The sequence below is a fragment of the Mesitornis unicolor genome, unplaced genomic scaffold (genome assembly GCF_000695765.1).
Source record: "Mesitornis unicolor isolate BGI_N332 unplaced genomic scaffold, ASM69576v1 scaffold7754, whole genome shotgun sequence".
Lineage (NCBI taxonomy): Eukaryota > Metazoa > Chordata > Aves > Mesitornithiformes > Mesitornithidae > Mesitornis > Mesitornis unicolor.
Genome location: NW_010181994.1, coordinates 10,788 through 27,195, shown reverse-complemented (window position 1 = coordinate 27,195; position 16,408 = coordinate 10,788). Strand labels below are relative to the sequence as shown.

The 16,408-nt window shown below is 56.1% G+C and overlaps 2 protein-coding genes across 2 annotated transcripts in view; one reads left to right on the top strand and one right to left on the bottom strand.

Moving 5' to 3' along the window:
- SLC5A10 (solute carrier family 5 (sodium/sugar cotransporter), member 10) overlaps positions 1-16,408 on the top strand; it is a 35,938-nt gene that overhangs the window by 12,923 nt on the left and 6,607 nt on the right. The window contains 1 exon segment of the mRNA XM_010183611.1: positions 2,182-2,317. Coding sequence (XP_010181913.1) covers positions 2,182-2,317 — 136 coding nt within the window.
- On the bottom strand, positions 26-16,085 carry FAM83G (family with sequence similarity 83, member G). Its single transcript, XM_010183610.1, has 5 exons — positions 15,591-16,085; positions 9,490-9,657; positions 6,139-6,263; positions 3,868-5,314; positions 26-445 (listed from the first exon to the last, which is right to left on the bottom strand). Exons 1-5 carry the CDS (start codon positions 16,083-16,085, stop codon positions 26-28), a joined length of 2,655 nt encoding a protein of 884 aa, XP_010181912.1.

Genomic DNA, 16,408 nt, shown 5'->3' with positions numbered 1-16,408 from the left:
CTCTTGTCCTCCAAGTCCACCTGCATCAGTGGTCCTTCTGGTTGGCAGGCTCGGGGGGCTTCTTTTTGGGGTCCATAGAAGCACCCGGGGCTCCCGCAACCCTGTTCTTGAGGTGCTTGGACTGAGACAGTTTGGAGAGCGGGATGCCGAGGGGCGTCCTCAACTCCTCGGTTGGCTTCTGGCTTTCGGGCAGGGAGGTTAAGCGTTTGCCTGATGCTCTGGGGTTGCTTGGTGAGAGGTGGCCGGGCTGCGTGGGCTTGCTGGGGTTGAAGGCTTTGCTCTGCCAGTAGGGCTGGGTGCCTGCAATGGTCTTTTTGGGCTCGGCTCCGTCCTCTCTGTATTTGGTGGCCGCGGGGGTTTTCTCGTGCGTCGGGGAGCAGGAGACCTCCTTGCCTGGTTCTCTGCCTGCCGGATTCCTGGGTCGGTAGCGGTAGATGTGTGTCCCCTGTTTGTTAAAGAGCAGAAAAAGAGGTGAGCTGCTGCTGCTAGGAGGATGCTATTGCCCTGCATGGACACCCCTTCACGTGTCCGTGCCATGGACTTGGTCCTCATGGACAAATCCCTCTGCCACTTGGTGTACCCCCTTGCCCAAATTCTTTTGAGACCGGTGGCAGCTCAAAACTGCCTCAAGACTTAATCATTGCTGCTCCTCTGATTTCTCACTCTGGCAATGCACTGTCCTGCTCATCGCAGCATCTCGGCAGCTGCTTCCCTGAGGCTGTCCCGAGCCAAGACATAGCTGCCTGGAGTTCCAGGACCAAGGATGCCAGCGGCATCTCAACACCTTCTCCCCACCTGCAGCCTCAACACTCATCTTAATCATCTAAGTGCTGATTTCTGGCCCAAAGAACATCCAGTCATCCAGACCCAACCTGCGGGATGAGGTGGCTACCAAGATGAGATGAAAGGATGGAAAGGAGATGAGATCAGGAGGCAACAGTGAGCTGCATCACCGCTGCGGGGGCGGCTCTGATTAGCCGGTTTGGGTCGGCTCTGAGCACCACTAATCTTAATTCTGGACTGGGTAAGGCCTTAACACATGGCTGTGGTCACCAGATATTTATCTTCCTCTTTGGGCGTGTCTGCGCCGCAATCTGGAGGTGATTGCTCCCCGTGCAGACACAGCCGGGTGAGATTGCATCTAAGGAGGGCAGATGCTGATGGCAGGACCTGCTGGGGCTGGGAGGCTGCAGGGGTGGCCACAAGGACCTGCTCTGCCTCTGCCCTGACCCCTGCCATGCCACCACCACTGCATCTCCACCGTGCTCATGGCATCGTCTCGGTGTTCAGTCACTTAGTCTGAATATCCCAATGGCCTCTCTGGGCCTCGTGCAGACCCCTCCTGCTTTGCCCAGCTACAGCAAAGCAGATTGGATTAAGTCATGCTGGTCTGATTGAACTATATTGCTTAACATCAGTGCTAAGGCTGAGATGTCTTCAGGTAAGGAGGAGTAAGGGTGATTTAGCTCTTCTCCTTCCGAAAGGAGCTCCCATCATGTACGTGATGTGGTGCACATGGTGACTGAGCCCATGCTCTGGCTCTTGGGCAAAAGTTAAGCCACAGCTTCCCTGAGCATCCCACCCCAGGAACCAGTACCTGGTCCTTCCTGCCCACCATGGCATGAGCAGCCAAAACCCTGCATGCTGAGGCTCTGTAAGCCTCTGGGTACAGTCTGGGCTCTTTTGAAGTCAGTGTTTGCTATGGATATTGCCTGTTTAAGAGAGATTGCCTATTTAAGAGAGATTGCCTCTAAGACCCAGGAATGTATCATGGATGGACAAGGCTTGGCCAGAGCTTTGAGGTATGATGGTTTGAGCAGTGTGGGAGGTGAAGGTAGGAAAAGGCTGAACTCTGTGTCCCTTTTATTGTGGGCACTCCTTGGGGAGGAGATTGAACAGAAAGGGCAAGAGGGGAGAGGTTGATGGTGGTGAATGGTTGGTACTGGTAGGAGGACACGCTGCTGTGGTTGCACTGGGCTTTTGTGGTGCTATGGCCTAACACCAACCCGTTACTGGTCTGGAAAGCAACCCAGCCCATGGGTTGGGTATGCTGCATTTGGGCCCAATGCCCAATGGCTCCAGCGTTTGGGGATGCTTGGGATGCAGTTTGGCGAGGAGGAGGCTGATGTGGACCAGGAGGTGTTGGTGGCTGCTCAACCACCCAGGCCGGCTCTCCCGCAGGTCATCGTCCAGCGGTCGCTCTCTGCCAGGAACCTGAGTCACGCCAAGGCCGGCTCCATTCTGGCCAGCTACCTGAAGATGCTGCCCTTGTTTGTGATCATCATGCCAGGGATGATCAGCAGGGTCCTGTACCCAGGTAAGGATGCGGAGCTGGTAGGACGGGTATTGATGAATGGGAGGGGGGCTTGTCTGGAAACCTCTGCCCTGTACAGACCTGGGGGCTCTGCAGGAGGGAGAGGGACAGGAGAGGACCTGAGTGTCCCTGGTGCTCTCCTTGTGCCTGCTGTGCATCAGCCACTGCTGCCGTCCTCCATTCACTGGGCTGCAACTATGAACAGGGCTGAGCATATTCAGAGAAGGCAATGCTCCAGGGACAACTTGGGTGCTGGGTTTTCAATGTGATGGAAAACACGTTTTCAGGTCAGCACTTTAAAAATGTGGACCCAGAATAAAAACATTTCCTGGAGGTCGATGGTGACTCTTGTTGGATTGGAGGTTTCTGGAGAGTTAATCAAGGACTGCTTTGGTTTATTGTATTTACTCAAGGGAGGAACTACGCTCTGTACATTTCCATCAGCTGAGAGCTGGCTTTCCTAACCCTGCTGGTGTGTGTTAATTATCCACCTTTCATCAAAGGGCCAGAACCAGTTATTGCAGAAACACCACTGTACCTGGCTGCTCTGAGCAAGGTGGCACCCGGGACCTGGGCCACAGAGGACGTTGGTGCTCCTCACCCTGTGCATTTCCACAGGGCACAAGGGGATGTTTGATGTGCGAGGAGTAAAACCCTGCTCTGAGCTCTGTGTCACTGGTTGGGAAGGGAGAAGTGAGTGGACTTTGGACTAGAAAATTTAATTCTCTATAAACACAGCTTAGATGCTCAGCTGGGGTAACTCCAGGTTGTTTCAGTGATTTTTGGCTGATGATTTAGCCCTGGGGGTTCGAATGCCTAGAAAACAGTGGTTGGGGGAGCCTTGAGTAACCAAAATGCTTGGTAGTGGTGCAAGAAGCTGCAGCGTTTGGGTGGAAATGAGGGATTGACCCTGTGATCCCCGTGCCTGGATGGGGCGATGCTCCTGCAGCAGGGTGCTGGAGTGCACCTCGTGACCTTGCAGCACCGTCACCGTGGGGTGACAAGGTCTGGTGTCACTCGTGGATCAGCCACGAAACTGCTGACTGCACAGCGCTCGCCCACAGAGGTTGCCGTCCCTGTTTCTCCGCTGTCTTGCTCTCCCTAATTATGTGTCCGGTGCTTTTACTCTGATGCTAATCACCTTTGCAAGCAGCTAGAAAACAAGCCTGAGAAGGACACGCCTGCATGTCTGTCCCTGACTGGGCACGATGCCACTGCTGATGGGCTGTGGGACGGAGCCCCACAGCCTGATGCGATGGGATAACCTTTAATTACCCAAAACCTCCCCTTTACCATTCCCATTGGACTCCCAGACACCAAGAGCTGTGGCATGGCCACCACCTTCCCGACCAAGAGCACCTCTTGGGTGACTCCTACCACCGCCGCGTGTAGGGCATTATTCTCCCCAGTGGGGAGCCTGATCTCAGCATTTAGGCCGTGACACCAAAGCTGGGGATGACGCCATGCCTTGGTTGAGCTGGCTGGGTCACCTCCAGGTTTGCAACCTTCGTAGGGTGGAGAAAAGCAGGGAAGGTTATAGCCGAAGGTCCTACCTGTGCGGCAGTGCTGGGGTAGGAGCTGTTGCCATCCAGGATGGTGCGGGGCAGCACACACCGAATCTCCATGGCGTTGCTCCTCCTCTTCGTGACGTCCTCCATGCGGACGTGCTTCAGGGATGGGAGGCTCCCCAAGGGGCTGATGAAGGTGCCACGGCTGATGTGAGGGTCGCTGAGCTTCCTCTGCATGGGCATGATCTCCCCGTTGTGGGTGACGTCCGAATTGGTTCGTCGGAGCGGCCCGTAGCGATCCCTCACCTCAAAGTACTCGTCTGAGACGGAGGAGGCGTTGGAGCGGCGGTAGCTGTGGTCAGCGGAGCTGCTGGAGTAGCTCTCCTGGTCACTGAGAGTGATGTACTCCTCTTCCTCCTCCTCCTCTTCTCCCAGCCCGTTGCGGGAGCAGGGAGGCCCTTTGTCCTCCTGCGGCCCTGCTGCTGGCCGGTCTGGATGGAGGTGGCAGGTCTCCGTTGAAGCTCCGTTGGGTTTCTCCTCCGTTTCCTGCTTCGTGCCCGTGTGGTCGGCTGGTGGTGGTTGTGGGTCACCCTCTGGGGCAGCGCCGCTGTCACGGGGTGTAATGACTTTGGTCGCAAGGATGCCAACAGGAACGGTCCTTGGCTTTGGAACCGGGGGCTTGATGTTCTCCAGTGGCTCCTCTGGTGGCTTCAAGTGGTGGCCCAACGGCGAGGGGGCAAACGTTCCTGCTTGCTTCGTTGTCCAGCTGGTGCCTTCGATGGGGCTGGTGGCAGGGCCTGCAGGAGCCTCCACAGGGATCTGCGGGGCCTGTCTTTGGCAGGGAGACACCAGAGGTGGCTCTTGGCCCGAGTTTTTCTTGGTCTCCATCTCCCTGTTCTTCAGCATCTGCCGGTGCTGGGCGCTGGCCTGGGAGACGTCGCAGACTTTGATGCGGTTCATCTGCGACAGCTTCACGTTCTTTATCTTGGGGTCGATGATGTTGATGTACCCCAAGACTTCGCTGCCGGGCTCGGGGTCAGGCTCAACCCAGGTGGGCAGATAGTCAAACATGTTGGCTTTCTCCAGGTTCAGGAGGCCGGGGTGGATGAGGAGGGAGAGGTCTGCCACGTCGCCGTGCCTGTCGCCCGCCTGGCCCTCAGGCAGCGCTTTGCCTTTGTTGTCCACCTTTGTCTGGTTCTTGTCCTGGTTCTCAGATGAAGTCTTGCTGATCTGGTCAGCGCTCTTGGCCTTCACCAGGGCGTATTTGGGGTTTATCAGCTTCTTCACCACGGCATTGGCGGGGGTCACCGGCACAACGGAGGGCAGCGTTACGGGCTCGGGTTCGGGCTCTTCAGCTACGGAGATGGACTTGAGGCTCACCCCCTTGGACATGAGGTAGAGCTCCTGGAACTGCTTGTCAAAGGCCTCCACCACTTGGCCCGAGAGGACGGTGATGACGTTTCGGTCCGTCCTCGCCGCAGACCAGGTGAAGCTGGAACAGAAACGCATTGGAAACTCTCTGAGCACTTGCTTGTAAATAACATGCCTCTCCCCAGCCCTGGCTTTCCCCGGGGGATTGGTGGTGCTAGTAGGGACATGATCTCACTGTAAACATTAATAATAATGAGATCGAGGGAAAAGCTCTCAGCCAAAATTGGATTGAAGGGTTGAAGTCTTGAGCATACTGGAACTTGAAGTAAAAATAAAAGGGTTTTGCTGTTGGCCAGTTAGTTTTTCACTTCAGTGTTGGTTGGTTTTTGTTTCTCAGTTTAGGTTAGTTAAGAAAGGAGATTTATAAATGGATGTGGTTTTTTTTATTGTGAACAGAAAGTAGGAAATGTTTCAGTTCCATGTTTATGAAACTTGTCTTTTAGAGCTGAAAAGCTTATTGGGACTCATCTGATTCTATCAAAGCAAGCTTTCATTTGGGCCAATTGGAAAACGCTTTGGGTAGGAAATGTTTAACAGGAAAACCTGAGATCAACAGGAGAGTCAGGACTGGCTATGGTTTGGTGCCTTGTGTTTGCCGTGTGCTATCATCATTGCATCCACTGGCAGAAGTGCGTGGTGTGTCCCACCACCTCTGAGAAGAAGGGGTGTCCTAGACCTGGCCATGGGGTGGTGAGAGTCCCTTGGTCCCACTCCAAATCTCAGGCTGACCTTGCAAAATTATCTCCCAGGTTAAGAGAGGAGCAATTTTGGGACAAGGTCCCGGGGCCAGGCTGGGCAGGGACCAGGACTTGGACCATGCGGGTCCACTTTGGTCCTTTGAGCACTGCCTGCATGGGGTGGGCAAGAGGAGACGGTGCTGATTACCTGTAGGATCCACACATGGCCCGGTCCCCGTCCACAAACATGAACTTCTGGGCCAAAGCCCCCTTGAACTTGGTGGCCGAACGCGTGAAAAACTCCGTTCCCCCCGTGCTCCGGACCCGCAGGTTCTGCAAAGCAAAGGCAGAGGCGTGAGCAAGAGCAAAGAGTTGGTCTCCAGAGCATCGTTCACCCTTCCATCCCCTGCAGATGCTCCACAGTCCCTCTGAGGATTGGGAAACGCTTTTCAGAGGAAGCCACGGTGATGGAAAGATAAAATATCTTGCCCAGGGCAAGCTGTCTACCCTTGTTTTTAAGGGTAAATGGAAACAAAACAACTCCCAAACAGTGGGAAAACACCTTTTCACCTGCAAGAAATGAAACCTGGGGATATGACCCAAAAGGGCACATCCCATAGCGAGTCCCTGTGGAGGTGGCTGAGAAATGGGGTGTTCCCCCAAGGAGGGAGCCAGGGCATGGAGAGGCAGCCCCGGCTGTGAGAATATGGTTTGTGTCTTCAGTCTGCCTCATGCCTCTGTGCTTTTTTTCTGGAGGGCACCAGCACATTTTTGCAGCGGAGCTGATAGCATCTTCCACTGCAAATGGTCTCCATGGGGTGGGGGGAAAGTATTTTCTTGTGAAAGCATCTGCATTCCTCCTGTTCCTGCTGGGCTGTTGGTAATGCCTTTGCTAAAGGCACCGGGGCGTCACCAGGTCATGCCCTCCATGGTTGTTTTTGTTGGATTTTTAAAAAGAGGAAAACAAAAGCACCAGAAATATTTATCCTCCCCACCTCCAGCCTTCCTCATCTGCTTCCCTGGGTCTCCTTTCTCCCTGTGGACCATGACCAAGCCCAAGCCTGGGTGTGAGCTGAGCTCAGGTACCCCTGGTCCCTGCTCCCATGTGCCTGGCAGAAGGGATGGTGAACTGAAGCTGGTTTTACTGGGATACAAAAGCCAAGGCTTTCCTTACCGAGTTTTCAGGGAAGTTTTAAATGCCAAGTGGAGAAATTTAGGATTTTGGGGGTTTTTGGGTGCATTTGATTTTTTTTTCCTATCATTCTCCTTTTTCCCTGGTGTGGCTGAGGGAAACCGGTGCTGAACACTCCAGTGTCCGGCGATGGGCAGCACTGGGGGTGCTGGGGGCTGGCTGACACATGGGTTGGGTGGCAATTCCCACCGTGTCCCATGTTGTCCCTACACATGTGGTTACCAAGAGAGCAGCAGAGCCCGGGGCGCTCGCCTGCCTCTCCCAGGGCGTCGATCTCCCCCGTTCAGAGCCAAACTTTTGCACAAAGGCACAGAAACAGCCGTGGGTTTTTCTTAGGTAACACCCAGGGGAACAAAGCTCCCCAAAAGCGAGGTGCCGGTTACCTTTCCCTCCCTCCTTGCTCCCGGCGCATCGCTGCTGTTAAGTAAGATCTGTTTATTTAATCTCTCTCAAGACGAGCGCACGGCGCGATGGCCGCCTGCCGAGCCCGCGATGGGTGAATCACTCCCCAAACACTCGTCCTTGCTTAACGAACCGACCGCCTTGCCCAAGCCGGCTCGTAAGGCACCGAGATAACGCCGTACGCTTCGTTAGCATCTCTGGCTAACGAAGCAGCTCCCAGACGCTGCCCTAGTTTCCTCACAGCCTCCTGCCCTGCCGCGTCCCGTGCCAGCGAATTGGCTGCGATATGTGGCAAATCCTCGCTTCTAGACGTTTGCCGGGCTCTGCAGATGTTCTCCTGCTTTTCCAGTCCTGCCGCCGGCTCGTTAATGCATTAAAACACCGGCGTGCGTCAGCTCCGGCTTTTCTGGTCTCGGAGCAGCAGCAGTCTGCAGGATACCAGACTCTCCAGGGAGTTTGGGTGCGGGTAAAAAGCTCAGCTGAATCTGCTTTAATTGCCATGAGCCGTAATTAAGCAGGGCCAGCGGGTTCAGAGCTGAGGCTTGGCCGGTTGATGCTTTCGGCTCTCCGGGGTGGGGGTCCCTGAGTGCCCCCACATCCCGGTCCCGCTCCAACCTGGCACGAGGGTGTCGCGGCTCCTACGTGTTCCTGCTCAGCCCTCACCTTAAGCAAATTTGGCGAGCTTGCCCGGGCACGGGCCTACCCCGTCAGCCTTTTGGCAGCCAGCGCGCGCGGCCGGGTGACGTCAGGCGCAGAAACAGTGTTTTTCTGCCAAGCAACAGGCAAAGCCCAGCGACTCCCAGCTGGGGGGTGAAGTACAGCTGGGAGAGGGGTGTCCGGAAGCCTTGAAGGGGAATCTGGGCTGTTTTGGTGTGCTTGCATCCTATGGGAGTGCTGTGCCCAGTGAAGAGCCTGGTAGTTGTCCCCTCATCCTCTCCTCTGCCCCTTCATCTTCCTCCACCTTTGCATAAGCACTGTGCAAAGTGATTTTCTTTGCATCCCTTGCACACACAGGGATGTGTGAGGGATTTGGGGCACTTTGAGCTGGGGACCGAGTCCCCGCGCTGCTGTGTCACTTCACCTTCCTTCATTTCATTCATTTGGGGGATTTGACTAGATGATCTTTTGAGGTCCCTTCCAATCCCTAACGTTCTGTGATTCTGTGATTTCAAACAGGATTTGTGCACCAGTGTCAGGCTCAGCCGTCGGTGCCTCTGGGGCTGGGTGAACGCAGCGTGTGCGGGCACATTGGTCCCACTGATATGTTACCAGTTTGGGCCAGTATCACGGTCCCCTGGTTCGAGTGAGAGCACTGAGGGCACCCGTGGCAGCTGCCGGGGCTGTGGGCAGCATGGGTGCCTCCCTGCTTCACTCCTGACCCTGTGCTGGGGCAGAGGCCCCGGAAAAGGGGAAAATCGAGTTTTTTAATTCCATCCTCTGAGTTGTGGAAGAGCCTGAAAGCGAGGGAACCGGCCGGTGGTCACTGCTGCTGGTGCTGCCCATGGGGCATGGTGAGAGCACGGATCCAGCCCTGGCAGTGCATCCCCCTTTTGCACTTCCCTCTCCAGGGTTTATTCACCAGGAGGAGCCAAGCACATAGGTTTGCCCCAGGTTTTGTGGTGCCCTGCTTGGGTCGTGCCTGCTCTTGTGGGACCGCAGCTCCCCAGACATCCCCCTGCCCCAAAACCAGCTCTGGCTGGGCACCTGTGCCCCCCCAGACTTTCTGCATCCAGCTTTGCTGGGGGAAAATCCATGTCCCCATCCCTCACCCGTTCCCCTCCATCCTGCTGCTCCTGAATTTGGGCATCACCTTCAGATTTTGGCTACGGGAAACTGGCTTAAACTCATTTAACAGTGCCCAAAGTTTGGGGTTGTGATCCCCCCAAGGCAGGAGGGAGCATCCCAGGGCTCTGGTTATCTCTCAGCATTGGAGAAGCCCACCCGGACCCCTTGGACCATCCTTACCTTCAAGTGTCCGGCGTGCATCTGGGCTCGCTCGCACATCTGCAGGAAGTGCTTCACGTTGGTCTCATCCAAAATGATGTAGACTCCCACTTTCCTCTTGAAGCCCGCGTCCAGGAGGTCCTTGAAGATGTCGACATCGGTGAACATGTCCATGACCACCGCGATGATCTGGAGAGGAGCAGAGAGATAAGTCTGGGTGACGTGGTTGGGTTTTGAGAGAGCCAAAGCAATGTGCTCCGTCTCTAGAGGTTGGGTTTGGTGTGGGGGACCCCAGGATGCACCCCTGGCTCTGGCCAGCCCAAGGAGCCCCTAGTCCCATTCCCCTGCTGTTGCTATGGGAGGTTTGTAGTGGCCCATAGCACAATATACTTGTGAATAATTGCTTTCTGAGGGTGAATCTCACTTTCTTGCCAAATTTCAGAGTCCTGGCTGAGAATTTTGGTGTCCCCTTGCTATCGGCACTGCCCGTGGCCCCATCACAGGGAGCACCAGAGGGGGACACCCGTGGCAATGATGTGTCCGTCTGTCTGAGGTCACATAGCGTGGGGTGGTTGCTGTCTCTGGGGTTATCGTGCATGCTTGTGCTGAGAGAAACAGTGTAAAAAACAGCTAAAAGTGATTCTGAGCTTGGTAGAAAGTATCCGGATGCCCCTGAGGCGCATTCAGGAGCCGAAATGACTTTTACTACCTTTGAAAAATACAGGCCTGGCTGGGAGATGACAAAGTTGCTTAAATCAGCCAGGGGTTTGCAGCTCCCACCCCTGCTGCTGGCTGCAGATCCAAGTCCAGGCTGCAGATCCAAGTCCAGGCTGCTGTCGGCAGCGATGGCGCTGGCTTCAAGGTCATCTCCCCCGGGACAGGTGGCATGTGGAAGCCTGTGGGTGCTCGGGGTGCTGTGCAGCATCCCTCCATCATCCCAGGGTGTAGGGAGTGGAGCCGAGCTGTGCAGTGTCAGTGAGGTTTGTCACACAGCGGTGTCACCGTTCTTCCCAAGCCGGGGCTGCCTTTGTACCCAGGGCATTTGCTGGTGTGGCAGGGCTGGGGCAAATCCCACGTGCGATAGGAAGAGGCATCCAGCGTGCTGGAATTTTGCTGGGACGGCTGCTGAAGTGCCAAAGGTCGCTCCACACCCATGGATTTTGCCTTCCTGGCGATGGCACCACCCGTGATACAGCGGTGAGCCGCAGCGGTGCAGTATGAGACATGTGCATGGATGTGGTTTGTCACTGGGGCACTCGTGTCTCATTCTTAGAAACCCATCAGTGTCCCCGTCTCTGTGGCTGTGCCTGGAAGGCGCCCTGGGTTGGGGGAGATGGGTGTTTGGAGGTGGTGGGTGTCTGGAGATGATGGGTGTTTGGAGATGATGGGTATTTGGAGATGGCTGAGCAGGGAGGACACCAGCACGGGAGTGTGCACACCGTGGAGTGACACAGGGAGACCTGAGGATGCTCCTCCCTCAGGAAGGAAGGGATATGGGGATGGTGCTGGGTGCTCACACACCCAGGCACGTCCAGTCCAGGGCTCTCAAAGCACCAAGCTGCCTTTTAATTATTTTTGTGCCACAGGAGGTGGAGAGCTCTAATTAAGAGGAGGATCATGCATTATGACACCGCCAGCTCTTCCTTTTCTGCAGGCGATGGGGCAAGGAGGGAGGCTGCCTCAACCTCCTCTGATCACACACGAGTCTTTCATTTTCCACTCAGTTTTAACCAAATTCCCATTTTTCCTGACCTGAGAGCCTTTCAACAGGCTTTGCCATGAAAGGATAAATCCTCACTCCCTCATGCTGCCTGCTCATCCGTTTTGCACATCCTTGTTGTACCGGTGGAGAAACCGAGGCAGAAGATGGGGTGCCTGCTTTGCATGGGCTGCCCAGCAAGGCCAGCGCTCGTCTCGCCAGCGATGTAAAGTGGGACGAGTTCAAAGCTGCTCCGAAAGCTCAGGGCTTGGCTTTTCCGTTTTTACTGCAAGTAATTGAGGATAAACTGTGTTGTCTGCCACGAGTCCTGGGTGAGGGGCAGGGGGTGGCGTCTCCCTGCCTCTAGGAGGTGGCTTTGGTGGCTGATGCTTTGCTCCCATCTCTGACACTGATGCTCCCTGCGGTGGTGGTTGCATTTTCTCTGGAGGAAGCTGAGAGCTTATAAAATGGGGATGAGAACAGCATTTGCCTTCATTTTGGGAGAAAAAGGGCATTTTCCTGCTGTGGTCACAGCATTCCCAAGGCCTTGGCTTGCTGCTGTGGCTCTGAAGATGGGACGGTGATGTCCCCCATGGGGGATGGCGAGCAGGCAGCACACTGCAGGCAGAGCCCAGGCAGCCCGGCTGCCACCGGCTTGCCCACATTTTCAACCCGATTCCTCCTGCTGGGCTGGTGCATCCTGTCCCTGCTCAGTGCTTCGGCTTCCTTGCCCGCCGCGTCTCGCCTGCAGGACAGGCTTGGCCTGGGTTTGTCACCAACAGCTCACAGCAGTGTGCCAACGCGCTGCCCTGGCACGAAATGGGCTGGAAGAGCTCCTGTCACCCTGTGGTGACTGTCCAGGGTCTGCAGGGATGAAATCTGCTGCTGGGCTGAATGCTTGAAGCTGGGCTGGGACCGGCTGGGTCCATGCCAAACCCAGGTTTAACCTGCGAAGAATGGAGGTCTGCCTGCTGTGGAGAAGCGAAATCCCATGTGCTATTTACTTCCCATCCCCAGGGAATGGGAGTGTCTGGAGCAAACTATGCTGTCCTGCTCGGGGAGTGAGCTTGGCATCCTTGTCCCCATCACCTCTACTCAGTGTTGAGGATGTCCCCAGCAGCAGAAGAGCCTCACCTCTTCCCAAAGCCCCTTTGCCTCCAGGAAGCTTTGCCATCCATTTATCATTCATCTGGACGGTGAAGACCAGCCCCAAAATACAGCCAGGTGCTCCCAGAGGGTGATGCTGTTCTTCCCAGGGTCCCAGGAGCTGCCAGGATCCATTGGGTGCAGCAGATGTGTGGGTGCCAGGTCCCAACACGCAGGCGAGCATCGCATCCCCTCGAACGCTGAGCAAACCACGTTGAGATCCTTCTGCCCGGCTTTGATGAGTACGTAAACTGCAGGATCATGTTTTATAGAGGAAATGACAGCTCTTTATTAGCTCACTCTGAATCATCAGATAATGACTTTTGGGGCACACCACGTGGGCATTTAATAAATTAGGCAGGCACCAAGGCACAATTAGAGGAAGCGTGTTGGGATGAGGGGAGAGGTGGGACAAGTAACATTAATAATTGCTCTCCCTCGTTGACCCTTTCATCCAGGAACGGCAGAAGGTTTTGTAAACAGTAATTAATAAGGCCTCTCAACCTTCTCTGGAAGTTGCTCAAGGTAATTATAGCACCGCAATCCCAACCTGGAACCTCAAGTGCAGAGAGGAGGTCACCCTCACTGCTGTCTCCGGTGGCTTTTGGACATGGTCGGTGTTTTCAGCCTGCTCTGGTTTCTGGTCAGGTAGAGCCGAAATCTGGAGAAGAGGAGAGGAGGGAGATCTTCATTCCTGCCCATTCTGTGAGCTGTGCAGCCCCAGGGAATCTGCACTGAGGGAGAGATGGCCATGCCATGGCTGGACCTGGTGGTGCACCGAGTCCCTGACCACCTCCGTTCATCAGCCACAAAGGTGGGGACTTGCTGGGAGAGCAGCGACGTGGCCACAGGATCCTGCCTCTCTCCTCTCTCATTTATTCCCAGGAAGAGGAGGCGATCATTTGCATCCTCTGCTGCAGCTCACCTGGGTTTTCCTCTCTGCAGAGCAAGGCTCTGAATTTAGCAGCGTTTGGCCTTGTTCCTGCAAGTAAATGGGCTCTTCTGCACCAAGGGAGGCTTCTCCACACCAAGGAGTTTCCTCTGCACCAAGGAGGTTCCTCTGCACCATCCAAGGAGTCTCACATCTCAGCTCTTGGCTTTCTGGCCCCAGCTCTGCGCTGCCATGAACCTGCCCAGCCTCAGCAGCGCTCACATAGGCTCTGAACCACTCTCGGCCAGGCCATCTGTCAGCTGAACCTTGCTCTCCTGGCCACAGGACAGCAACCCACGTGGCCGTGTTTGGTGTGTGAGATAATTTCAGACCGAGTATCTGACAGCAGCAGGAGCAAGGGTCGTCTTCTGGATGCAATACTGGAGCTCTCCCGAGCTTGCTCTCTGCCATTACCCAGTGGGATGAGACAATTCAGCAGGGATCTCCGCAGGGTGACCCAAGGACAGGGCTTGTCCAAGCCTGCGTGACATCTGACTGGGTGGCAACAGGACTATCCCTCTGTTCACTCTCGGCTTCCTCAGCCAAATCCTTTCACCTCCGAGCTGCCGTGAAGACCCAAAGCCTCGGCCGAAATCTCTGGGTGTAGAGGAGGGTGATCGAGCCCAGTGTCCCCACGCTCAGGAGCACCCACACCAGTGGTCACCTGGGCTGCACTAACTGCAGTCCTCATATATGGGGTAGGAGACCTCTTGAAGAGCCCCACTTGTCACACCCCATAACTCCTGCCATCCCCAGACCCCATCTCCACGTTTCCTGGGGTGCCACAGGCTCCTGCATGTCACCAGTGGTGCCACCACATCTCATCCCATAGGCAACCTGGGATGAGAAGCAGCGCCCAGCCCTGCTCATGGGGCATTAAGGGACCGGTGACAAGCATCGACCGCAGCCACGTCCCTGCGGCTTGGAGAGGCTCCAGGGCAGCTGGGGAGGGTGCAGGCAGCAGGGCCTGGCAGCTGCCTGACTCAGCTGAGCAGGAGGAGGGTGCTGGGGTGACTCAGGAGATGCTGTTTATGTGGGGGCAGGCGGGAAGCGGTGAGTCGACAAAGCCTGGCTGAGATGCAGACAGAAAGACCCGAAGATGAGCCAGTATTTCTCCCCATCCTCCATTCCACGGGACTTCAGCCCTCCCTTCCCTTTGCCCTCACTGCAAAGCTCTGGTAAGGATGGGCCACCTCAACTTTTACAAAATGATGGTGGCCAGAGATGTCTCCTGTTCACAACAAGGCAGCCCTGATCCCCAGCATCAGCCGTCCCTGTGAGCTGGTGACTCGGACACCTTGGGAGATCAGGTTTTGGGGTTTTTTTTGCTCAGAGCCCTGTCCTGGAGGAGCTCTGATGGCTGCATACCACCAGGCTTCCCTCTCTACTGCCAGGGTCTGCAAGTCCCAGCCCAGATTTCCAGAGCCAGATGGACCCAACCGGGCACAGTCTCCCTGTCTTCCTGCTGGAGCATCCCCAGTGTTGGGGTGCTCTTCCCTTGGAGCTGGATTGCTCAAGGGAGTGGACACGCAGAGCGAAAAGGGCTTCAATCAGCAGCACCACAAAACCAGCAGGTACCAACCCCTCCTGCACTTTCCAGCTGGGACTGGGTCACTGGAAAATACCAACAACCACTGGCCTTCAGCATAGGCCATCATCTCCCTTCTTCCCTGGTCCTCCTGCCCATGGCAACAGCCTGACCCCATCACTCATCTGCCCCGATTCCCTGCTCCGTGGTTTGGTGTTATAAGGAGGGCAAATCTCAACCGAAATCCCCTCGGCATCTCCTCAGCCTTGTCCTGCACATCAGCTCATTGTTTGCCAGTTAAAGCCAGGATGTGGAGGACCTCAGCAATCTCAGGCCAAGCTTGACCCACATCAGGGCCAGACCAGTGGCTTTGGCTGCTTTGCCCCAAGGGCTGAGTTTGGCTCCTCCGGTTCCTGCGTGTTGCCACACGCAGTCGCACACGGCTCTGGGATAACGATCGTGGGGTGCCCAGGTCCGTGGGCTCGCAGCTGGGGAGCAGCTCAACCCATTTTTCTCCCCAGTGGTTTTCCCCACAGCCTGGTAGGGACCCCGGGATTAACACTGATGCCATATGGATCATAGGAAGGGTTGTATGAAGAGTCCAACACACCCAAGGGGCATTGGACCAGGCTAACACCGTCTTCAGCAAAATCCAATCCCCAAATATTGGTTACACTGAACAGACAAACCCCGATGCTTTGACAAACCCCGAACGCTTGACCCCGATGCTTTGGCTTGGGGCAGAATTCCTGCAGGATTTTAGGATCACCAGAACAGCGCGGTGGCAAATCCCACCCCATCCCCGCGGCACAGCTCACCTTCTGAGCCTGGCAGATCATCTTCCGCACCACCTCCTTGATGTGCGCTTGCCCCTCGATGGGTGGCTGCATGTAGACGGTGGCGCGGGTGACTCCGCGGTAGGCGATGGTCTCGGGCCAGCCCAGGTCCAGCTGGGGGATGGAGCGGTCAGACCTCTGGGGCCAGTACTCCAGGGAAGGGGCCACCTCCTGCTCGTCCCCTTGGCTGTTGTGGTCGCCTTCGCTCTCCCCGGCGCTGCTGCCGTGGCGTGGGATGTACTCGGAGCCAGGGTCGTACGTCTCCAATGTATCCAGGATCTTCTTCAGCTCCAGCTCGGAGAGGAAGTCCCTGATGTTCTCCTTCTTCAGGACCTCGTAGAAGGCATCGGGGCCGCGGGAGGCCAGCGCCTCCAGGGCCAGGCGTTGCTCCTCGCTGTAGAAGAACTCGGGCTTGGACTCGCTGGACCTCCAGTTGACGTGGCTGTCGTCCAGACACTGCACCTGGGAGAAAGCCATCGTGACACACGCACCGGTATCCCCTCCGAAAGGAGCCCAGCGAGCGCCGAATGCCGACAATAAATAAGGAATTAATTATTCCCCAGTCTTTAAACACACAAATTTGCTTTGCTTCGCCCTCCCCGGCTCAACGCGCAGCTGGGGAAATGCGCCGCTCCCTTCCCCGCCAGCTCCTGCCAGCCCGGAGCTTCTTTCTCCACCAGGGAGGAGGATTTGGTTTCTTGTTTGCTCCCGGCTCTGCGTGGGGAGCGGGCTCCGAGCGAGGAAAACCCGGAGCTTCCTACAGCCGGGGCTGTGCGATGGGGCAGGAACGGCCCCAGGCG